We start from the raw sequence: 25,340 nt of genomic DNA, 5'->3' as shown, positions 1-25,340 counted from the left end.
TGTGTGTGAACACTACTTAGCCAATTTATAAGTAGTAGTTAATCAATTAAATATAGGTTTGAACAAAATGAGTGTGTGCTACATTTTCTCTGGTCTGTAGCTGGGACAGAATACAACATAAATTAAAGCACCTTATTTTACTATCTAAACCAATTATTTTTAATATATATATATACAGAAGAAAGTACATTCTGCCACTTAACTATAATTTGAGCATTTTAATAATTAACACATTAATAATGAATTAATTAAAATTAATAGACACACCCATACAAATACTTACAAGAAGAGTTTTGCTACAATTCTACTCTTTCATTTTATTTTTTTCACTTTTCAACTTTTTCTCCATTTTCCTCGGGAACAACATTTTTGTCATCACTGAAAAATGATCTGTTCCACATTCTAAAACGTCCATCAGCCTTGTTTCTTTTACTAATTCACAGCTTTTCATCACAAAGAATGTAATCAACATGTTTTTTGAAGTGGATGCCTCCCTTGACCACCATCACATTTAAATGGGATTAAGTTTAAATAACATAATCAAAATAGACCTAATCACAGATATTTATAATCCTTGTTCTTATTTATTCATTTATTTATTTATTTAAACATTTCTGTAGTTGCTTAATGTCATGCTATGTGGCTTTAAGCAGTATGCAAAAAGAACTAAAAACTCCAATCAATCAATCTAAAAATACTGTAACTTATTTCATTAAAATGTACTAAAAAATTAAAATGTCAATCAAAACTGAAATCTTCATCAATTGTGGATACAATTCATAAGGACATCAAGGCCCGGAGCAGCAGAGGGCTCTCCCCCATGACTCAGGACTTTTTCTCTCATCAATTCACAATAGCAAATGCATGCCCCATTTTAGCATATGTCATTATTTATTTATTTTTATTTATTTATTAATAGAGTTGAAAGGGACCGTTAGGTCATCGAGTCCAACCCCCTGCCTGAGCAGGAAACCTTACAGCACCCCAGCCAAATGGAAGTCCAATCTCCTCTTGAAGGTGTCCAGAGTTGGGGAGTTCACCACCTCCCCTGGCAGGCAGTTCCATCGGTTGATCGCTCTGATTGTTGGGTGCGGTTGGTCAGCCAACTGTTTATCCATCTACATGTGTAGTAATCTACTCCATTTTTTTCTAGTTTGTGGATTAGGAGATTGTGGTCGACTTTATCGAAAGCCTTACTGAAGTCCAAGTATATGAGGTCCACTGAGTTGCGTTGGTCAACTGACTTGGTTATGGTGTTGAAAAATGATATGAGATTGGTTTGGCATGATTTGTTTCTGATGAATCCGTGTTGGCTATTGGATATGATCTTGTTTGTTTCTAGGAAGTGGGTAAGTTGTTTTTTGATTATTTTCTCCAGTATTTTTCCAGGTATAGAGGTCAGACTGATTGGTCCGTAGTTACCGGGGTCGGTCTTTTGGCCTTTTTTGTGGATGGGGACTAAGTCAGCTCGCTTCCAGTCTTCCGGTAGGTCTCCAGTGATCCAGGATATTTGGTAGATGAGGAGGAGTGGTTCCGCTATGGTGTCTGCCAATTCTTTTAGGACTTTGGGGTGAAGTCCGTCTGGCCCTGGTGATTTGTATTCGTTGAGTTCCCTCAGGTAGTCCCTCACTGTGCTTTTGTCTATGTTGAGTTCGGTTCTGGGGCAGTTTGTTGCAGTTAAATTGCAGATTGGTTGGAGGGAGGTTCCCTTTTGTGTGAAGACTGTTGCAAAGTAGGCGTTGAGTAGCTGTGCTTGGTTATTGCTGTCTTTGATTTCTCTACCCTCTTCGTTTTTTAGTGTGATGATTGTTTCTTTGATTTTCTTCTTATTGTTGATATGTTGGAAGAATCTTTTTTTGTTGTCTTTGACTTCTGCTGCAAGGTGTTGTTCATATTGTGCCTTTGCTATTTTTATTTTTTGTTTGCAGGAACTGGCTGTTTGCTGATATTCCGCTTTGGTTATGAGTCCTTCTTTCCATTGTTTGTTCTTAGCTTTTTTTCCTTTTATGTCATCTGCAAGGGCTTTGTTTAGCCATGCAGGTTTAGTTTTGGTTTTCCTGTTTTTCCTTTTCATGGGGATTGCGTTGTTTTGGGCGTCTATGATGCTGTTTTTTAGGATCACCCAGGCTTCCTGAGTGGTTTTTCCTTCTAAGAGTTCATTCCAGGGGCATTGTTCAAGGTTCGCTCTGAGCTTGTTAAAGTCCGCTTTTCTGAAGTCTGGGACTGTAGTGGTGTTGGGTATAGTAGCTAGTGATTGCACTATGTTGAATTTGAGGATGACGTGGTCGCTCTCTCCCAGTTTCCCTTCTTCTTCTGTTCCCTCTATTGTTTCTTCCCTGTTTGTTAGTACAGTGGTACCTTAAGATACGAACTTAATTGGTGCCGGGGGGAGGTTCGTAAGACGAAAGGTTCATAAGACGAAACATTGTTTCCCATAGAAAACAATTTAAAGTCAATTAATCCGTGCAACCAAAAACCCCCCCGCAAAAAAACGGATTTCGGCGACTGCTGGGAAGCTGCGCGGTTGTTTTAAAAGGTGACAGCCGGCCTGGGGGGCTTCCCAGCACCCCCCTGAACCCGGGTTCAGGGTTCGGGGGGGTGCTGGGAAGCCCCCCAGGCTGGCTGTCACCTTTTAAAAGAGCCGCGCCGCTTCCCAGCTGTCTCCTGAAGCCGAACGCGGAAGTTCGGCTTTGGTGTTTGGCGTTCGGAGACAGCTGGGAACCCAGCGGTCTCCCGAACGCCGAAACCAGAAGGGGCAAGGGGGGGGGGGAGAACGGGAGGCTCAGCATTCCGTCAGTCGCAGCGCTGGCTGTCAACTTTTCTTTTTAGCACTGGGGAGGCAAGTCAGCTCCTGCCCAGTGCTAAAAAGAAAAGTTGACAGCCAGCGCTGCGGCTGACGGAATGCTGAGCTTCCCGTTCTCTCTCTGCCCCCTCGCCCCTTTGCCCCCCTGTGTTCCTAGGAGAAGTGCTGCGGGCAGGAGGAAAGCGAATGCCACGGGGCTGGGCTCGGCTCCCCCCCTTACCAGCCCAGCAGGCAGCCGCCGCAGAAGGCTCCATTCTGTTCCCTGCCGGCCCGATTGACGGGCCGGCGGGAGGAAAGCAAATGTCTCTCTTCGTTGCGCTGCCGCCAGCATGGCCTGGTTGGCAGCGGAAGATGTAACCGAGCCCACGGGGCCAGGCTACGTGGCGGAGACCGCCAGCCGCTCAATCGGGCCGGCAGGGAACAGAATGGAGCCTTCCGCGGCGGGGCTGGTAAGGGGGGGAGCCGAGCCCAGCCCCGTGGCATTCGCTTTCCTCCCGCCCGCAGCCGACTGATCGTGGGCTCCTTCGCAACCTCGGAGAGCTTCCTGGGCATGAAAGCTCGCGAATCCAACCCGGACGAAAACCAGGAAGCTCTCCGAGGTCGGGAAGGAGCCCACGATCAGTCGGCTGTGGGTGGGAGGAAGGCGAATCCCCCGTGGGCTCCATTACATCTTCCGCTGCCAGCCAGGCCATGCTGGCGGCAGCGGAACAATCACCTTCCTCCTCCCGAGCTCCCTTCCTGAGCCTCCCGTTCTCTCTCCCCCCCCTTGCCCCTTCACCTTCCTGTGTTCCTAGGAGAAGTGCTGGGGATTGAGGCAAGACAGACCTTCTGCTCCTCACCAGCACTTCTCCTAGGAACACAGGGGGGCGAAGGGGCGAGGGGGCGGAGAGAGAACGGGAAGCTCAGCATTCCGTCAGCCGCAGCGCTGGCTGTGAACTTTTCTTTTTAGCACTGGGCAGGAGCTGACTTGCCTCCCCAGTGCTAAAAAGAAAAGTTGACAGCCAGCGCTGCGACTGACGGAATGCTGAGCCTCCTGTTCTCCCCCCCCCCCACCTTGCCCCTTCCGGTTTCATTCTGTTCCCTGCCGGCCCGATTGAGCGGCCGGCGGTCTCCGCCACGGAGCCCGGCCCTGTGGGCTCGGTTACATCTTCCGCTGCCAACCAGGCCATGCTGGCGGCAGCGCAATGAAGAGAGACATTTGCTTTCCTCCCACCGGCCCCTCAATCGGGCCGGCAGGGAACAGAATGGAGCCTTCTGCGGCGGCTGCCTGCTGGGCTGGTAAGGGGGAAAGCCAAGCCCAGCCCCGTGGCATTCGCTTTCCTCCCGCCCGCAGCCGACTGATCGTGGGCTCCTTCCCGACCTCGGAGAGCTTCCTGGTTTTCGTCCGTGTTGGATTCGCGAGCTTTCATGCCCAGGAAGCTCTCCGAGGTTGCGAAGGAGCCCACGATCAGTCGGCTGCGGGCGGGAGGAAAGCGAATGTCACGGGGCTGGGCTCGGCTCCCCCCTCAGCTCCCCCCCTTACCAGCCCCGCCGCGGAAGGCTCCATTCTGTTCCCTGCTGGCCCGATTGAGCGGCCGGTGGTCTCCGCCACGGAGCCCGGCCCCATGGGCTCGGTTACATCTTCCGCTGCCAACCAGGCCATGCTGGCGGCAGCGCAACGAAGAGAGACATTTGCTTTCCTGCCGCCAGCCCCTCAAGTTGGATGCACCCTCGCTGGCCCGCTCGGCCGCGCCTCCTCGCCCGCCGCCCACCCAGGATGCAGACCTGCTGCCTCGCCCCACGCCCGCCGATCCTGAGCCTCCTGCTTCCCCCCCCAGCCAAAAATACAAAGGCGGTCAGCCGCCGCCCGCGGAGCAATGGGAAGCTGAAGCCGCCGGCGGTTTCAGACTCCCTTTGCTCCAGGCTGCTCTGCCCTGCCTGTCAGACCGTCTTTGTGTTTTTCGCTGGGGGGGGAGAGCAGGAGGACCTTCCTGACTCCCTCCCCCAGCGCCGGACCTCCTGCCCTCTCTCCCAGACAAAACCCCAAAGTGGCCTCCCGAACCTGGAAAGAAGCCCCGCCGCCGGCTGTCACCTTTTAAAACAGCCGGGCGGCTTTCCAGCAGCCTCCGAACGCTGAACCCGGAAGTTCGGGTTTGGCGTTTGTAACACGAAAAAAGTTCGTACGAAGAGGCAAATTTTTTCTGAACCCCGGGTTCGTATCACGAGTTGTTCGTAAGACGAGGGGTTCGTATCTTGAGGTACCACTGTATTAGGTCTAATATAGCATTCCCTCTGGTTCCTGTTTCAACTTTTTGGGTTAGAAAGTTGTCAGCTAGACTGGAAAGAAATTTGGCAGACTTTCCGCTTGGTGCTGAGTTAGTTTTCCAGTTGATGTCTGGGTAGTTGAAGTCCCCCATTATTGTCGTGCTGTGTTTGTTGCATATGTCTGTTAGTTGGCATGTGAAGAGGTCGTCCATTGTGTCTGTTTGATTGGGTGGTCTGTAGTATACTCCAATTGTGGTGTTGCTCTTTTTTTCTTTTACGTTGACCCATATGATTTCTAGGGGGTTATCATCTTTGGTTGGATGTAGTTCTGTGGCAGTGTAGTGGTCTTTGATGTATAGTGCAACACCTCCTCCTTTCTTGTTTGACCTGTTCTTCTTGAAGAGGTTGTAACCCATTATCTGTGTGTTCCAGGCGTGTGTTTCGTCCCACCAGGTTTCTGTGATTCCAATTAGATCGTATCATATTGGCCCTCGTGTATTAATAATTCCAGTTCGTCCTGTTTGTTTCCCAAGCTTTGTGCGTTCGTGTACAGGCATTTTAGATGTTTGTGTTTGTTTGCAGGTAGAAATTTTTTAATCTCAGGTTTGTTTGTAGGCTTGTCCCGTTCCCCTTCCTTGTTTTGTTCAGTGTTTTGTCGTATAGTTTGGTCACCCTCCCCTCTCAGAGCTAGTTTAAAGCCCTCCTGATGAGTTGGGCTAGTCGGTTGCCTAGGAGGTTCTTCCCCGCTCTAGTGAGGTGTAGCCCGTCGCTTGCTAGAAGCCCTTCTTGGAGATAGTGCAGGCCATGGTCGAGGAAGCCGAAGTTCTTATGGCGACACCATCCTTTAAGCCAGTGATTTATCTGCGGGATTTTGCATTCTCTGGCGGGATGTCGTCCTCTAGTGGGGAGGATGGAGGAAAAAACAACCTGAGCACCTGTTTTTCTGATTGTGTTGCCCAAGTGGTCATAGTCTTTCATAATTTGGTTCATGTCTTTCCCTGTGTCGTTGATTCCCGCATAAATCACCAATAGTGGGTAGTAGTCCGTGGGTTTGAGTATTTTGGTGAGGTTTTCAGTTATGTCAGAGATTTTAGCTCCAGGGAGGCAGCACACCTCTCTAGATTGGTTGTCTGGTCTGCAGATGGGAGGCTCAGTTCCCCTGAGGATTGAGTCTCCAATTACCAGTACTCTCCTTTTCTTTTTGGCTGGCTTGGGGTGAGGGAGGTTAGCTTCTGTTGTTGAGGCTTGTGTTGTGCTTGGTTCTTGGTGGTTCTTTGTCAGATGTTTGCAGGTTTTCTTGTTCCGAGAGTACTGAATATTTGTTGCTTGGAGGCAGTGGGGTTGGGAGGAGGAGGGTTGGAGTTGGTGGAGGCTTGTTTTTTCGTCTTAGGGTGATGTGTGTCCAGCTATTTACTGCTTCTGGGGCGTGGATTCGGCTTAGCTCCTCTGGGGTGTTGGTTTTGTTGGGAGTCTGATGGATTTTCTCGTTGTGGTGTTGGTGCTTCAGGGTTGTTAGTTTTTTCTCTAGGTTTTCGATTTTTTCCTCAAGTAGCTGGATGAGTTTGCATTTGTTGCAGGTAAAGTTTTGGAGGTTCGAGGGGAGGAGTGAGTACATGGAGCACAAACTGCAGCACACCATGGATTCAGTTCCGTCTTCATCTATGCTTGTTCGGGGAGTGACTTCTGTGTGCATGGTTGGTGTATCTTCTCTCTCACTCTCTGTGTTGTTCTTTATGTGTGTGGTAGGTTGCAGGGTGGGTGCGGGAGAGTGCAGAGGTGACATGTCTTCTCTTGTTGCTGGGTTGGTGATTTCCTCTGCTCCCCTGGTCAGCAAACCCGGTGTTCTTTTGCCTCGCGGTGAGCTTTTAGCTTCTTCCCAGCATGCACCAGGAGTATGCAAATTACCCCCTGAAGCTCAGATTCCTGGGTGGTGAGTTCCTCTGCTTCCCTGGTCAGCAAACCCGGTGTTCTTTTGCCTCGCGGTGAGCTTTTGGCTTCTTCCCAGCATGCACCAGGAGTATGCAAATTACCCCCTGAAGCTCAGATTCCTGGGTGGTGAGTTCCTCTGCTTCCCTGGTCAGCAAACCCGGTGTTCTTTTGCCTCGCGGTGAGCTTTTAGCTTCTTCCCAGCATGCACCAGGAGTATGCAAATTACCCCCTGAAGCTCAGATTCCTATAAAAATATTAATATCTAAAAATATTAATATCTAAAAATATTAGACTTTCATTCACTGAGAATATTATACTTTTTTTTCTCTTAAACTCTTCACCAGGTCTTTCATTATCACCATTCACTGAAATATAACATGTATGAATTCCTACTTTCGTATAGGAACTAAATAGGATAGATGACATGAATTCATATTTCTGATGTGCATTTGGGTTTTTTAAATTTAGAATTAAATGTATACTCTTGCTTCCATGTTTGCACTTTTCAAGTCCAAAGAATCAGACCACCATCAATCAGATCGAGCCCATCCTTGCTGCTAGCTTACGAGTAAATATTATCTCATTACATACACATGCTTTTCATAATACATAAGTAGTGTACAAATCTATTTGTCTGTAACATTTGCTGTGGTTCTTAGCAGGAATTTGTTTAAATATTTTGCATCTCAGTTGTTTTGCAGACATTTCCCCCCTCTGCATTATCTAGTGTTATTTCTTTATTCAGTCTGCAAGGTTCAATTAACACATTAACTGGTAATTGATTAATTAAAGGACTGAGGTTCTCTATTTAATAGTGTTGACATATTCCCTCAGTGTTTTACAGTTCATTAACATCTGGTTATAACATATAATGCCTTAAGTGATGTTTGGGATTTTTTTGCTCACCTTTTCTCCAGACTTCCTGATAAGGGGTAATGAGAGGTCAAACAATGTCCTTTGTATTACTCAGTTTTTAATTAGTTAAGTAGTAGTTTTGTCAAAATAATGTTTAGACTCTGAATTCTTCTAGGTTTATCTTAAGTAATGATATAATATTTCTCACAAACAGTTAATGTTTAGTGTTGGGTGAACCAAACTCGCACAATTCAGTCTGTGTGGACTTTGCAGTGTTCGTCATGCCGAACACAAACCCAATTTTTTTTTAAACTTCGCACAAACTTCGGGGTTGTGTTCGGCATTCAGTCGCTCCCCAGTCAGTCGGGGCTGCAGCAGGAATCACTGAGAAAGATCAGCTACTGTCTGACAAGGGGCCATGGATAATTGCAAGGCGACAACTCACTCGGTGTAAGGTGGAAGAGGGCAAGAGGAGAGGAAAGAAGTAGATAAGTAGACAGGCAGGCAAGGAGAGTGAATAAGAGAGCGGACATGCATGCTCGCACACACAATATACACAAACACACGCAGCACGTGAGATCTGTGAAAGGGATGTGCAGAACTTGATCCTTTCCCAGAGCTGACCTCCCACGTGCACGGCTGCCTCCTGATTCCGTGTGTGTGTGTGTGTGTGTGTGTGTGTGTGAAAGCACACTTGGAGAGAGGCAGCAGCTGTGGCAAGGGAAGCAGGAGAGTGAGCCAGCGCCTTCTCCGCTTTGCTCTTTATCTGTAATTATTTTAGAAAGCAGACTGGAGCTGTGCAGGAGAGCTCCAGCCGCCTCTCCTGCACAGCTCCGGTCCACTGGCGAAAGCTTCAGCTGGGCTTTCCCCCATTTGCCTCCGATCCTCAGGAATAGTCAAGTCCCACCTCTCCTGCGTGGCTCCAGTTTTTGCAGCTCACTGACAAAATAAAAACATACAAAAGGTAGCGGTTTCTCCTTCGTCCTTCTCCCTTTCTCCAAGCAAAGCCAGCCGAAGGGGCTTTTGGAGTGGTTAAATCAACATTTCTTTCCCTCCCCCCCCACAGTTCCCAATGTGTGCTGCTCTATCTCTCCCCCCCTCCAAATTATTGGGGAGAAGAGAAAAGAAACGGCACAAAGCCAGAAAGAGAAAAATTGAAACAATTCTGCCAGCACTCTAAAAGCACCTTCCTCCACTGCCACTGGCGCCCGGCTCCTCCTCCTCTTCTCAGAAGATGACAGCCAGGCGACGTCACGGTGGGCGGGGCCAGAAGTTTTCAGGTCCAGGTTCACCTGATTTTTTTGTAAAGTCTGCCCAAATCCACCTAACCCAAATTTCATTGGGTTCGCCCATCACTATTAATGTTTCATGCCATTACTAATCACTTTCCCACCTCTCTTTCTGCCGCAGAGTCCTTGAATTGCAAATTCAGGTTAAAGAAGGAGGTGGTGAGCTATAGATCCCCTTACTCTCCAGAAGCTACACCAAAATCTTCAGTATTCAAGAGGTCTGTCAAGATAAATCAGATTTCCTGAGTACATAAATCTCTAAAGAAATATACCGTATTTTTCGGAGTATAAGATGCATCTTTTGCCTCCCTAAAGAGGGTGGAAATATTGGTCTATTGGCCCCCTGAAGCCCCGACCCTCACATCCCATTTGAGTTTGTGAAAAATGGACCCATTTTAGAAAATGCAAAGAGTTTGGGAGGCCTGCAGAGTGCTCCTGGGGGCCAGGGAGGAGAAAAGATTTTTTTCCTTGCTTACCTCTTCAAAATCTTGGTGCCTCTTATATACCGGTGCGTCTTATAGTCTGAAAAATATGGCATATTAGGAAGGAAGCAAAGTCTAAAACAGACTGAGCTTTGAATGTTTACTTATAAGAGCCGTGGTGGTCTAGTGGTTGGAATGCAGTATTGCAGGCTAATTCATTGCTCACTGCCAGCAGACACCGGTTCAAGGTTGACTCAGCCTTTCATCCCTCTGACGTTATTAAAAATGAGGATCCAGATTGTTGGGGGCTATATGCTGAACTCTTTAAACTTCTTAGAGGGATATAAAGCACTATGAAGTGGTATACAAGTGCTATGGAGGGTACCTTTTCTTGTGTTGGACTGCAAACCAATCCTGTTTAAACAGTGCGTTCATTTTTCTGCTCAAGATTTCCACTACTGTGGTAATGGTCTGGCCTAGTAACCGTTCTTCTGGCAAAGTGCATTCCTGATAGAATGCTTGTCAGTTATCACTCTGTGTTTAAAAGTTATTCTCCATTAATGTACCACCCTGGCTTCTACTCCAACAATGTATTCCAAATGTATTATATTTCTGGCTTCTGACACACATTTTATTTTCTGTGCAAATGCCAAGATCTGAGGTGATTTTTTCATTCCATCTCCCTGTTTAGGTATTTCATGATCTTATTATTTTTTTTTTCTTTCCTCCCTGAAAGCGTATCATGAAAACATTTACAGAAGTCAGGATGAAGGTCCATTGATAATTCCTACCTGAATCTTTCTGGACTATTTCCTCCAAAAGTTGGGTAATACAAGACCTCTGAATTCTAGCCCCCTTTCTTTCTAATTGGTAACCAATACAACCATTCAGACTCTCTCATCTGCTACTCATCACTCTCCAAAGTTAGCAAAGGATGCAATTCGAGCCTTGCTATGTGCAGACAGTACAGTAATTTTGTCAGTCTCTCAGGTGGGAATGAGCAGGCTATGGATGTGTTGGCTTCCTTTATCTAAAAGAACAACTTGTGGCAAAAAAACCTAAGGTGTAATGAAAATTAACGGGACTCCAACAGAGCAGGTACATACTTATAAATATCTTGAGGTGCAGTTTGTGGTTTTCTTATCTTGGAGCTCACATTCTCTTATCAAGAAAGTGTGGCCCAAGGTAGCTCCACAGCTGCCTTAGATTCTTCTACTCAAAGAGGGAACATTTTATTCCCGCAGCTTGCAAGGTTTTTCTTGCTAAGGTAATTTCTCTGTTTCTTTGTGGTATTCCAATTTGCATTTTTACAAAGTTTAATATCTTGGGAGCCCTGCATTCCAAAATTATAAGTAGTGTTGCATTAAAATTTGTTTTTCTGAAATCCAATACTTTGGTTGCAGTATAGGATTGCTCACAATCAGTTTTTACATCAAACCCAAACATAGATGGTCACTGCCACCTAAATATTGATTGATTGATTGATTGATTGTTCGAGTTGAAAGGGACCATGAAAGCCATCAAGTTCAACCCCCTGCCCAAGCAGGAACCCTATAGCACACTAGTCAAATGGCAGTTCAAACTTCTCTTTAAAATGTCCAGAGTGTTGGAGTTCACAACGTCTGGTGGTAGGTTGTTCCATTGGTTGCTCGCTCTGACCATCAGGAAGTTCCTCCTTATCTCCATGTTGAATCTCTCCTTGGTCAGCTTCCAGCCATTGTTCCTCGTCCAACCCTCTGGTGCCCTGGAGAATAAAGTGATCCCCTCCTCTCTGTGACATCCCCTCGTATACAGTGAACCCTCGATCATCGCGAGGGTTCCGTTCCAGGACCCCAAGCGATGATCGATTTTTCGCGAAGTAGCGGTGCGGAAGTAAAAACACCATCTGCGCATGTGCAGATGGTGTTTTTACTTCCACCGCCGCCCGCAGCGCGTTGCTGGGGAGCGCGCGCGCGTTGCTGGTGCTGCTCCCCAGCTGGGGAGCGGATCTGGGGTTTCCCCAAGCGCGCGCGAGTTGCTGGGGCCGCTTCCCAGCTGGGGAGCGGATCTGGGGTTTCCCCAAGCGCGCGCGCGTTGCTGGGGCCGCTTCCCAGCTGGGGAGCAGAGCCGGGGTTTCCCCAAGCGCGCGCGCGTTGCTGGGGCTGCTCCCCAGCTGGGGAGCGGATCTGGGGTTTCCCCAAGCGCGCGCGCGTTGCTGGGGCCGCTTCCCAGCTGGGGAGCGGCCCCAGCAACGCGCGCGCGCTTGGAGAAACCCCGGCTCCGCTCCCCAGCTGGGAAGCGGCCCCAGCAACGCGCGCGCGCTTGGGGAAACCCCAGATCCGCTCCCCAGCTGGTGAGCGGCCCCAGCAACGCGCGCGCGCTTGGAGAAACCCCGGCTCCGCTCCCCAGCTGGGAAGCGGCCCCAGCAACGCGCGCGCGCTTGGGGAAACCCCAGATCCGCTCCCCAGCTGGGGAGCGGCCCCAGCAACGCGCGCGCGCTTGGAGAAACCCCGGCTCCGCTGCCCAGCTGGGAAGCGGCCCCAGCAACGCGCGCGCGCTTGGGGAAACCCCAGATCCGCTCCCCAGCTGGGGAGCGGCCCCAGCAACGCGCGCGCGCTTGGAGAAACCCCGGCTCCGCTCCCCAGCTGGGCAGCGGAGCTGGGGTGTCCCCGCGCATGCCGCCCGCCCACGCCGTTGCTCGCGCCGCCGCTGGGGTCTTACGGGGCAAGAGGGGAAAGACCCAGGGAAGCCGCCCAGCTTCCCAGCTGGGGAACTCCACCATCTACGCACACATGCGCAGATGGTGGAGTTTACTTCCGGGTTTAAAACTCGCGAAATAGCCCTTTCGCGATGCTTGAGGACGCGAAACTCGAGGGTTCACTGTACTTGTAGACTGCTATCATGTCCGCTCTGGCCTTCCTTTTCTCTAGGCTATCCATGCCCAGTTCCCTCAGTCTCTCTTCGTAAGTCTTGGTTTCCAGTCCCTTAATTATCTTGGTTGCTCTTTTTTGCACTTTCTCCAGAGTTTCAATGTCTCTTTTGAAGTGTGGTGACCAGAACTGAATACAGTACTCCAGGTGTGGTCAGACCAGGGCGTAGTAGAGTGGTATTAAGACTTCCCTGGTCTTGGAGTGTATTCCCCTGTTGATGCAGCTTAGGATTGTGTTGGCTTTTTTAGCTGCTGCTGCACATTGTTGGCTCATGTTTAGTTGATTGTCCACCAAGACTCCAGTCGCTACTGCTAAGAGGGGTTTCTCCCAGGTTGTATGTGTGTCCAGGGTTTTTTCTGCCTAGGTTAAGGACTTTGCTCTTGTTGATGTTAAACATCATTTTGTTGGTGTGGGCCCACTGTGTTAGCCTGTCTAGGTCTTTCTGTAATTTTAGCCTGTCTTCTAGGGTATTGGCTATCCCCGCCAGCTTGGTGTCGTCTGCGAATTTGATCAGTTGCCCTTCTATTCCCTTGTCCAAGTCGTTGATGAAAATGTTGAAGAGCACAGGCCCCAGGATAGAACCCTGTGGTACCCAACTGCCTAAATTCTTCCATGTGGATTTGGAACCGTTGAGGACAACTCGTTGGGTGCGGTTGGTCAGCCAAATTAATCCATCTGCAAGTGTTGTAGTCTACTCCGCTTTTTAAAAATTTGTTGATTAGGAGATAGCGGTCGACTTTGTCGAAAGCTTTGCTGAAGTCTAAGTAAATGAGTTCCACTGTGTTGCACTGGTCTACTGATTTGGTTATGGTGTTGAAAAAGGATATGAGATTGGTTTGGCATGTTAGATATTATCTTGTTTGTTTCCAGGTAGTGGCAAAGCTGTTTTTTTATTATTTTCTCCAGTATTTTTCCAGGTATTAAAGTCAGGCTGATAGGTCTGTTGTTGCTTGGATCCATCTTATTACCTTTTTTGTGGATGGGAACTACATCCACTTGTTTCCAGTCATCTGGTAGGTCTCCAGTGGCCCAAGATATTTGGTAGATGAGGACAAGAGGTTCTGCTATGCTGTCTGCCAGTTCTTTTAGGAGTCTGGGGTGGAGTCCGTCAGGTCCCAGTGATTTGAACTTGTTGAGTTCCTGCAGGTAGTCCCTAATGGTAGCATTGTCTGCATTGAGTTCGGTTCCAGGGCTGTTAGTTGCAGTTAGGTTCTAGGTTGGTTGGTTGGTGATTCCTTTATTTGTGAAGACTGGTATAAAGTAGGCATTGAGCAGCTGTGCTTTGTCTCTGTTGTCAGTGATTTTGTTACCATCTTTGTTTTTTAGTATGGTGACTGTTTCCTTAATTTTTTTCTTGTTGTTTATGTGGTAGAAGATGCTTTTTTTATTGTCGTTAATTTTCATTGTGAGGTGCTGTTCGTGTTGAGCTTTTGCTGTTCTTATGTTTTGTTTGCAGGTTCTGGCTGTTTGCTGATATTCTATCTTGGTTATGAGTCCTTCTTTCCATTTATTGTATTTGGCTTTTTTTTCTTTTACGTTGTCTGCAAGGTCCTTGTTTAGCCATGCTGGTTTCATTTTAGTTTTTCTGCTTTTCTTTTTCGTGGGGCTTGAATTGTTTTGGGCCTCAGTGATAGTGTTCTTTAGGGCTTCCCAGGCTTTCTACGTGGATTTACTCTTTAGACGTTCCTTCCAGTGTTTATTCTTTAGGTTTGCTCTGAGCTTGTTAAAGTCCGCTTTTCTGAAGTCTGGGACTGTAATTGAGTTGGGTGTTGTAGTTAGTGATTGCACAATGTTGAATTTTAAGGTGATATGGTCACTCTCACCTAGCGTCCCTTCTCCTTCTATTCCCTCTATCATTTCTTCCCTGTTTGTTAAAATTAGGTCTAGTATTGCAGTCCCTCTGGTTCCTGTTTCCACTTTTTGATTTAGAAAGTTATCAGCGAGGCTGGTGAGAAATCTGTCAGACTTTCCACTTGGTGCTGAGTTTGTTTTCCAGTTAATGTCTGGGTAGTTAAAGTCCCCCATTATTGTTGTGCTGTGCTTGTTGCATATTGCTGATAATTGGGTTGTAAAGAGGTTGTCCATTTTATCTGTTTGGTTTGGGGGCCTGTAGTATACTCCAATTGTAATGTTGTCATTTTTTTGTTTTATGTTGACCCATATGATTTCTAGGGGGTTGTCTTCTTTGGATTGATATAGCTCAGTGGCGGTGTAGTGGTCTTTTATGTATAGTGCAACTCCACCTCCTTTCTTGTTTGACCTGTTTTTCTTGAAGAGATTGTAGCCCTTTATCTGTGTGTTCCAGTCATGTGATTCGTCCCACCATGTTTCTGTAATACCAATTAGATCGTATTGGCCCTCGTGCATTAGTACTTCTAATTCATCTATATATCTATATATATCTATATACTTGGGATACTGTCCTCTGGCAGTTGCTCTTCCCCAGCCTCTGTAAGTAAATTTTCTCCCACCTTAACCTCTGAAACCCAATTCCCATTCATAAAGATTAAATCTAGAATATTCTCCCCTCTAGTCAGTGTCTTAACCAGCTGTGCCAGAGCTGCTCCTGTAAAGGCCTCTACTATATTCTTGCTTTTGCATGTAAGGGCACTGGGGATATTCCAGTCAGCATCAGGCATGTTGAAATCACCCATAATCGCAATATCTCCCTTTACTGCCATTTGGGTAATTTCATCCACCATCTTGTTGTCATGTTCCTCAGATTGCCCTGGAGGCCTATAGATCACCCCAATTCTAATGACAGAACCTTCTTTATTTTGCATGCAAACCCAGAGAGTCTCCAGATCTTTACATGTATTTTGAATTAATGTTGTTTTTAGACTTTCCTTAACATAAATGGCCACTCCACCTCCCCTTCTCTCTATTCTATCCTTCTTATATAGTGTATATCCTGGTATGGATATTTCCCATTCATTAGAATCCTTAAACCATGTCTCAGTTATGGCAACCAGATTCAAATTATCTCTAGATATTATGGCCATTAACTCACAGTGCTTGTCGCTCAAGCTTCGAGCATTCGTGCACATTACATGAAGAACATTGTTTTCATTATTAGTTTGCCCTTTATCATCAACAACTACATCTATTTTATTTACAGCTCCCTTTTCATAAGCTTCCAGAAACTGATTTATCCTCATTGGTCGGGGACAGAAATCATCCATATCAGTTACATCTCTGTCCCCTTTACCTAGTTTAAATGCCTGTCCAAAAAAGTTCTGAACTCGTCACCGAGCACCTGGGTCCCTCTGTATGATGGATGCAAACCATCCCTCTTAAACAACTCCCTATTAGACCACCTACTGACATCATGACTTACATAACCAAAACCTTCAGCTTTATACCACTGCCTTAACCACACATTAAACTTTTTGATACAAGTTGTTTTATCCTCCTGGCCACAAACTGGTAACACATCTGAGAAAGTCACTGAATCAGTTATTTTGCCCAGCTCCACACTTAGACTTTGGAAATTCTTTTTACTACATTAACATTTCTCTGGGACAAATCATTTGTGCCAAGATGCACCACCACATCAACGTTATTACCTTTACTCTCCGCCTTGACAATATTTGTAATCCGCCTCCTGTCCCTGCTGGCAATGGCCCCTGGGAGACACCTCATTAGCTTCACCACATCCTTACTCTGTCTGAAATCAACACCTCTAACAGTCGAGTCACCCACAAGAAAATGTGTCCTCTTTTTATTTCTACTAACTGCACTTGATGGTTTGGTGACACTATGCACCTCACTTACAACAACTTCCCCTTGGAACATCCCCACATTCTCCACCTGAGGGGCCTCACTAATATCTACAACATCATTACCATTTAAATCCGCAAGAACATTATAGGAATTCGATACAGAGAAGCCAAAATTGCTATCCCATTCCTCTGCATTTTTCTTGAACTCAGCATAATGTTCCTCAGAAAAAATTGCTAGAAAATGGGAAAAAACATCAGACTTTACTATTCTTTGTCCTTAAGAAAAAAGAACTGCATCAAACTAGTAGGAGATTCTACTACAAATTTGAGCATTCTAGTCTACTTTATCAGGTCATTCTTAATTTTTAAAAATCTGATACATTAAATGGGAATCATAAAACGAATGAACTTTTTCTACTCAACTTTAGCAGCACTAAAGCAGATGGCAAATTCAGATGTTTCCAGTCACATTTCCCAGCAAAATATAATAACTCTTTAAAGCACAAGCACTTTTCTTCTGAAGAAATTGACATCCTGATGTATATTTTTAGTCTTAAAAGCTACACCTGCTAATTCAGTGTGGCATCAGGTTTTAAATTAAGCTCCTGAATTGTTCCTGCACTTCAGTAGTCTTTTTTCTTTCAGACTTTTTAACACCCCGAAACAATGTAATTTTATTGTCGCTATCTCCATAACTAGCCATAGCTTGTATTGTTCTAATGAAAGCTATCTTGTACTATAAATGCCCAAGGACGTTTTTTATTTGTTTTGAGTCATCTAATGCATAGTGTATATTGCGCATACAATAAGTGCTCAGTTCTGTAGCATCCTCAGGCAGGAAAACAAGCAGATCATTCTAAATTGCCATTCTGATAAATGATTATGACATTTTTATATAGTTTTTTTTTTTTAAAGAAAGGCATGACAGTGAGCAAGAAATTACAGGCATTTTTCATCTGTTTTTTCAGGATTTGGAAGCCTTTTGAAAAAGGGATTTCAAAAATCCTGTTGCATCAGAGGTGGATTCTACTTCCCCTCCATTACTGGCTCATCTTGTTTTTTGCTTTTGAGCATGTAGAGAAACTGTTTTTTTTAGCACTGCGCATATGTAAGCATGCACCCGCAGAGCATGTCATGTAGCGAATGGCAGCAAATAAAATAAGAACCCACCCCTGTGTTGCATACACCAAGTTTATAACCAAACACTTTAACCTATTGCTTTTGTTTGCCATGCCCTTTTTTGTTACATTTAAAGAGTTACCATGTTTTTCAGTGTATAAGACGCACCTTTTTCCTCCCTAAAAGAGGCTGATAATTAGGGTGCGTTTTATACTCTGAATGTAGTTTTTTTATTTTTCCCAGCCCTAACTAGCTGCTAATGATCTTCCCAGCTCCTACTTTGCGAGCTCTTTCATTATTTCCCTCTGCAAAGAATGTTTTCCAAGCCATAAGTCTTTGCAGGGTTTTTTCCATTATTCTAACTTGCTCTGAGTAAGTTTCTTTCCAGCCCTAATCAGGTGCTAACAGTGTTCCCAGCTCTTACCATCTTGCAAGCTCTTTCATTGTTACTCTCTGCCAAGAATGTGTTCCAAACCTTGTCTTTGTAGGGGGGGGGGGGTTCATTGCTTTACTTGCTCCAGATATTTTTTTCCAACACTAATCAGGTACTATTAATGTAACCAAGCTCTTTCGTTGTTTCTCTCTGTGAATAATATTTTCAAAGCCCTAAGTCTTTGCAGGGTTTTTTTCCTCATTGATCTAACTTGCTCCAAATGTTTCTTTCCAGCCCTAACCAGGTGCTAATGATGTTCCCAGCTCTTACCCACTTGCAAGCTCTTTCATTGTTATTCTCTGCAAAGAAGAATGTTTTCCAAGCCTTAAGTCTTTGCAGGGTTTTTTCCATTGCTATACTTGGTCAGAGTGTTTCTTTCCAGGTGCTAATGATGTTCCCAGCTCTTACTGGCTTGTTACTCTCTCAGAATTTTTTTTTTAAAAGCCCTTAACCGGGGATAAAGTAATGTGCTGAAGCTGACCAGACTAAGGATGCTAGCCAGATGAATACTTGGTAAGCAGATTCTTTTCCCTATTTTCCTCCCCCAAAACTAAGGTGTGTCTTATATTCTGGTGCGTTTTATATTCTGAAAAATATGGTACTTAAGTGTATGAGTGTTTATATAACCGGATTTTTAACAGATTGTTCTTGACTGCTGGCTGAACTATATTTTTCATTCTCTGTGATTCAAACTCAGGATAATCTGTGGGTAATTTTATTTGTTGCATTTCTAATTGTGGACTAATGGAGTTAGAATTTACCCAGTTGGTTTTTTGTGAGCCAGAAATATCCTCTTTCTCATTTATCGTCTACTTGAGGTGTAACTTGAATGTATTGTGTAGATTACTTGTCTCTTCTTTTATAATTACAAATAGAAGCTTGCTTTCCCAATTTTAAACAAAGCCAAATTATGCATTTGTTAATTCAAAACTTTTGCAAGCCATTATCATTCATGTTCAATGGCTTTCTCTTGCTGCTGAATGTAAGAAACGGCTTCTTTTTTTATAAATGAGTCAAAAGCATATAATGAGGATTCTTGTGCCAAGAGACTTCAATCCATGCTTAATTTGGAAAACGGAAATTTCAAACATACTTCAGTCTGAGCATAAATGTGCAGCCAATGATATAGAGTTACATCTAATTAATATATTAAAACTTGTCCTTGTTATAAAGCAGATCCATTCCTCTGCATCTGCTCATAGAGAGTTGTCAAAACATCTGCCTATTTATATATGCCACATAAACAAAGGAAAAGATAGACTGCCATTAAGATTAACTGTAGTCCTTTCTCTTCTCTGACAGGCCTATCAGAACCCTTGAGGCATTATATATCTCTCCCTAATGAAGTGACAAAATTATTTGCCTTTATAGGAAATTAAGGGGATTGCAACTCTGTTTCTCTTAGGGTAAAAACACCACACTAACACTGGCAGCACACAAGCTCTTTCTGATGTCTGTTGAACAACTGAATCATTAAAAAAAAATCTTCAGTTCAAAGATCTTTGAACAACGAGATGTGAATACAATTGATAAAAAGAAGCAGTGCTACTTACATTAAAATGTTGGAATCTTGATAGTTTAATCAAGTGCTAATTAGAGACAGTTCTATGGATCTATTTCTGATCTATGTCACTTTTATATGCATTTATGTGCATTCATTAAGATGGCCCCATTTCTACTTGATTTCTAAATTTTTAGAAATTATGCATCAAATACACAGCCAAATATATGCTCTGGCTTAACATGGATTTGAGCCAGAATCTCTTTCCCCAATACACAAATACACACACACACAAACACACACCACCCTGATTTCTTTTGTATTTTGTTGTAAACAGACAGTAGATGGAGTGTTTTCATAGGTTTTTAAACCGAAAACTTTAATATTTGGGGGGAAACGGGGAGGGGAATGTAAAAAGTAATTTAATTCCATTGTACGCAACAGTTTCAAAGTCAACCTTTATTTTTAGAAAAGATTCATTCTTTAAATATTCTTAGTTTCTAGCTTGTGTTTTACAATTTCCTTCTAACTGAGTGGGTAATACAGAACTGGCCCATGTTCTAATCCTGATTAAAGTCTCCATGTCAGTTATCCGACATAATAATGGTTATACAGCTTACAATAATAACCTAGCCTGTTTCTCTTGTCAAGTATCAGACTCTTTCTGAAAAGTGATCACCTGGACTTGGCAAATTTCATGATCTGTGTCTTAAATAAACTACAGTATTAAATATTGCTTAACCTTTTCATTTCACTAGTGGCACTCTAAAATTTAATTTTAGATGAACTTTTCTATGGATGTCTATCAATATGGAAGAAGTGGTTTTCACTGATAACATACGTGCTTTAGTAATACTTTAGACAATTCTGTGAGCTCCTATAGTTCTGTAAATTTCCCTTTTTGAATTCCACATTTTGGATAATCTAATTCCTTTTCTAAATCTTGATAATGCTAAAAAATGTACGGCACAACAAATGTTTGTATTTCAGAATTTGTGCTGTCATTGATATTGTACACAATGCCTTTTAATTTAGTTTATTAAATATGGATACATTATATTTATGAATTAAAATGAATATATTAATGGATCTAAACACAGAGCACACCCCAGTCTTTTCTAGCACTGAAGATGTTACCTAGTTGGGTAACGAGATGTCTGCAAAAGCAAGCTCAGAGTGTTTGCCCATTATTTTTCTCATTTTACCTCTCATTTTTACCCATCAGGCCCATGATAAAGACACTGGCAACTATAGTGCCATGCAGTATAGACTCATCATCCCTCCAATCAAGGATGGCAAGGAAGGCTTTGTGATTGAACCATATACAGGAGTGATCAAAACAGCAATGCTGTTCAAAAACATGCGACGATCTTATTTCAAGTTTCAGGCCATTGCAACGGACAATTATGGAAAAGGGTTGAGCAACAAATCAGATGTACTTGTAAGTATGATTGAATAGATCCTTTTTGAAGATCGTTCTTTCAAATTTTATTTATGATGATTCCCCTGTTTTTGCAAATATTTGTCTTGATAATTTCTTGATCTGATTGCATTATATTGCGCTTCTGTGTAGTTAGTGTAGGTAAATATTTATTTATTTAGAAAATTTACATAGCCACTTGTCCTCTCAATAGGTGACTTACAAGAAATAAAAACAATATAGATAAAAACAAAGAACAATTTCCCTCAGTGACAACACAAAGTCAAATGAGCATTTGATAAACTCCACCCCTCTCTGGGTTACTGAGGCCTGCTAGCAAAACCAAATCTACAAGTCCTTAAGGAAAGGGTATATCAAAGTTGAGGCCAGTCTAATTTCTGAAAGGATTATATTCCAAAGGAAGGGAGCCACCACAGAGTAGTCCCTTCTTCTGGGTCCTGCCAGGTATACCTCCTTAGAGGACGGCACCCACAACATTCCTTTCCCTCCCCCTCTCCCGCTCTAATGGGTCATGTGGATGTGACTGGCAAGAGACAGTCCCTCAGATAATTTGTTCCCAAGTCAAGAAGAGGTTTAAAGTACGCTGATGATACCCAGTTGTACATCTCCACCTCATGTCCAGTCAATGAAGCAGTGGAAGTGGTGTGCCGGTGCTTGGAGGCTGTTGGAGTCTGGATGGGTGTCAAAAGACTCAAACAACCCTGATAAGACAGAGTGGCTGTGGGTTTTGCCCATCCAAGGACAATTGAATCTGTCCATCCATCACCCTGGGGAGGGGATTATTGACCCCCTCAGAGAGGGTCCGCAACTTAGGCGTCCTCCTCGATCCACAGCTTACACTAGAGCACCATCTTTCAGCTGTGGCGAGGGGGGCGTTTGCCCAGGTTCACCTGGTGCACCAGTTGCAGCCCTATCTGGACCGGGAGTTCACTGCTCACAGTCACTCATGCCCTCACCACCTCAAGGTTCGACTACTGTAACACTCTCTACATGGGGCTACCTTTGAAAAGTGTTCAGAAACTTCAGATCATGCAAAATGCAGCTTCAAGAGCAATCATGGGCTTCCCCAGGTATGCCCATGTCACACCAACACTCCACAGTCTGCATTGGTTGCCGATCAGTTTCCTGTCACAATTCAAAGTGTTGGTTATGACCTATAAAGCCCTTCATGGCATCGGACCAGAATATCTCCAAGACCCCCTTCTGCCGCACGAATCCCAGCGGCCGGTTAGATCCCACAGAGTTGGCCTTCTCCAGGTACTGTCGACTAAACAATGTCGTTTGGCGGGACCCAGGGGAGGAGCCTTCTATTATTATTATTATTATTATTATTATTATTATTATTATTATTATCTACTTGAAGACATTGATATTTATTTGGCTTATAATAAATACATTTATTTACAGGCTCCTAATACAGTAATACCTCATCTTACGAACTTAATTGGTTCCAGGACAAGGTTCTTAAGGTGAAAAGTTCATAAGATGAAACAATGTTTCCCATAGGAATCAATGGAAAAGCCAATAATGCGTGCAAGCCCATTAGGAGAATCCAAAATATTAAGGCTTAAAAAAAAAGTGGTGGCCAGACAAAGCTGAGGGGAACAGAGTGGGGGGAGGGAGTCCCAATGAAGCAAGGTGAAAAGAGCCTCTCTTGAGCTCCATGAGTCCCTGCCTCCCGTTTTTGTCCCCCCCCAACTTTGCTCATCTCCCCCACACCTTTCCCCTCTCTTGAGCTCCATGAGTCTTTTCTTCCCGTTTTTTCCCACCCCACTCTGCTCATCTCCCCCACAGCTTTCTCCTCCCTTGAGCTCCATGAGTCTTTTCTTCCCGTTTTTCCCCACCCCACTCTGCTCATCTCTCCCACACCTTTCTCCTCTCTTGAGCTCCATGAGTCTTTTCTTCCCGTTTTTTCCCACCCCACTCTGCTCATCTCCCCCACACCTTTCTCCTCCCTTGAGCTCCATGAGTCTTTTCTTCCTGTTTTTGTCCCCCCTATTCTGCCCATTTTTGCGATCCTGGGATTCCCCTCCTGGGAGGTGGGGTTTCCCATGGAGGGGAGCCTCAGGGGATCCCAGGATCACAAAAACTGGCACTTGGCTTGCAACGAAAGTCTGGAGGCGGGGCATCCCAGCTGCGGCGGCAGGTTCGTAAGGTGAAAAAAGTTCGTAACAAGAGGCCAAAAAATTCCGAACTCTGGGTTCGTATCTCGAAAAGTTTCTATGATGAGGGGTTCGTATCACGAGGTACCACTGTATTTTATTTTATCTGGAATTGTGTGTGTGACTGGTTTTTGTTTTTGTTTTAATTTCCCTTCTTTTGTTTTTCTATATATATTTCTTTCTCCAATAATTTGGGATTTTTTTACATCTAGAGACTTCATTTATTAAATAAAATAATTTCTTCTTAAAAATCCATTATTATTATTGTTGTTGTTGTTGTTGTTGTTATTATTATTATTATTATTATTATTATTATTATTATTATTATTTAGATTTGTATGCCGCCCTTCTCCGAAAACGTGGGGCGGCTCACATAATAAATATAGAAACAAAGCATATTATATTTCCTTTGAAATCATGCATATGTGTAAGCCACCCATTGTGCTTTCAGACTGAAAAGTTTACATTTGGCATGATGATCTAAGGCATCTTTTTAATTTATACTAAGATTGGTTGAAGAGACAAATTATGGGAATTTTATACCTTTCTTTAAAAGAGTGGATGCATTGTGTATTGTTGTGTAGATATAGATGTGCATGAATTGCGACCTCTCTGTGGCACTAGACCCCGGAGGGCTCCTTGGTTTACCAAGGAACTCCGGGTGTTGAAACGCCAGAAGAGATGTCTATAGAAGTGATGGAGGAAAAGTAAATATGAATCTGATCAAAAACTTGTAAGAGCTCATATTAAGACTTACAAAGTGGCGCTCAAGTCAGCAAGATGCACATATCATGCCGCCGTGATTGCATCAGTGGAATCGCGCCCGGCCGCTCTGTTCAGGGTGACCCGCTCCCTTCTGAATCAGAAGGGGACTGGGGAGCCTTTGCAGAGTAGTGCCGAGGAATTTTGCTGATAAAGTCGCTGAGATCCGGACGGACCTTGACTCCGATTGGATTGCAGTGTCGGCTGACAACGAGTCAATTGAGGTGACTGGGGCCCTTCTTTGTCCATCTGTCTGGGAGGAGTTTGACCTGGTGACACCTGATGAAGTGGACAAGGTCATTGGAGCTGTGAGTTCCGCCACCTGTTTACTGGATCCGTGTTCCTCTTGGCTGGTTTCGGCCAGTAGAGAGGTGACACAGAGCTGGGTCCAGGAGATTGTCAATGCTTCTTTGAGGGGGGGTGTCCTTCCTGGCTCCCTACAAGGCACTTGTGCGCCCCCTCCTCAAGAAGCCTTCTCTGGACCCAGCCGTACTCAACAACCATCATCCAGTCTCCAACCTTCCCTTTATGGGAAAGGTTGTCGAGAAGGTGGTGTCACTCCAGCTCCAGTGGTCCTTGGAAGAAGCCAATTATCTAGGCCCTCAACAGTCGGGTTTCAGGCCCGGCTACAGCATGGAAACTGCTTTGGTCGCGATGATGGATGATCTCTGGCAGGCCCAGGACAGGGGTTTATCCTCTGTCCTGGTGCTCCTTGACCTCTCAGCGGCTTTCGATACCATCGACCATGGTATCCTTCTGCGCCGGCTGGAGGGGTTGGGAGTGGGAGGCACTGTTCTTCAGTGGTTCTCCTCCTACCTTTCTGGTCAGTTGCAGTCAGTGTTAGTGGGGGTCAGAGGTCGACCCCGAGGTCTCTCCCTTGTGGGGTGCCTCAGGGGTCGGTTCTGTCTCCCCTGCTATTTAATATCTACATGAAACCACTGGGTGAGATCATCTAAAGTCATGGGGTGAGGTATCATCAATATGCTGATGATACCCAGCTTTACATCTCCACCCCATGTCCAGTCGGCGAAACAGTGGAAGTGATGTGCCGGTGCCTGGAGGCTGTTAGGGTCTGGATGGGTGTCAACAGACTCAAACTCAACCCTGACAAGATGGAGTGGCTGTGGGTTTTACCACCCAAGGACAATTCCATCTGTCCGTCCATTACCCGGGGGGGATTACTGACCCCCCCAGAGAGGGTCTGCAACCTGGGCATTCTTCTCAATCCACAGCTAACATTAGAGCACCATCTTTCAGCTGTGGCGGGGAGGGTGTTTGCCCAGGTTCGCCTGGTGCACTAGTTGCGGCCCTGCTTGGACAGGGAGTCACTGTTCACAGTCACCCATGCCCTCATCACCTCGAGGTTTGACTACTGCAACACTCTCTACATGGGGCTACCTTTGAAAAGTGTTTGGAAACTTCAGATCGTGCAGAATGCAGCCGCGAGAGCAATCATAGGTATCCCCAGATACGCCCCTGTCTCGTCAACACTCCGCGGCTTGCACTGGCTGACGATCAGTTTCCGGTCATAATTCAAAGTGTTGGACATGACCTATAAAGCCCTACACAGCATCGGACCAGAATATCTTCGGGGCTGTCTTCTGCCGCATTAATCCCAGTGACCGATTAGGCCCCACAGAGTTGGCCTTCTCCGGGTCCCGTCGACTAAACAATGCCGTCTGGCAGGACCCAGGGGAGGAGCCTTCTCTGTGGCAGCCCTGGCCCTCTGGAATCAACTCCCCCCCAGGG

At 45.1% G+C, this 25,340-nt stretch overlaps 1 protein-coding gene across 4 annotated transcripts in view; it reads left to right on the top strand.

Annotated features, from left to right (window-relative positions):
• Window positions 1-25,340, top strand: part of PCDH15 (protocadherin related 15) — a 1,574,801-nt gene that overhangs the window by 1,475,900 nt on the left and 73,561 nt on the right. For all 4 annotated transcript variants that reach the window (XM_070752283.1, XM_070752284.1, XM_070752286.1 and 1 more), the window contains one exon: window positions 20,452-20,667. In XM_070752283.1, coding sequence (XP_070608384.1) covers window positions 20,452-20,667 — 216 coding nt within the window. The remainder of the gene's footprint in view (window positions 1-20,451; window positions 20,668-25,340) is intronic.

The sequence above is a fragment of the Erythrolamprus reginae genome, chromosome 5 (assembly GCF_031021105.1).
Source record: "Erythrolamprus reginae isolate rEryReg1 chromosome 5, rEryReg1.hap1, whole genome shotgun sequence".
NCBI classification, from domain to species: domain Eukaryota; kingdom Metazoa; phylum Chordata; class Lepidosauria; order Squamata; family Dipsadidae; genus Erythrolamprus; species Erythrolamprus reginae.
Note: the sequence above shows the minus strand (reverse complement) of the source record. Positions and strands in the feature narration are given on the sequence as shown.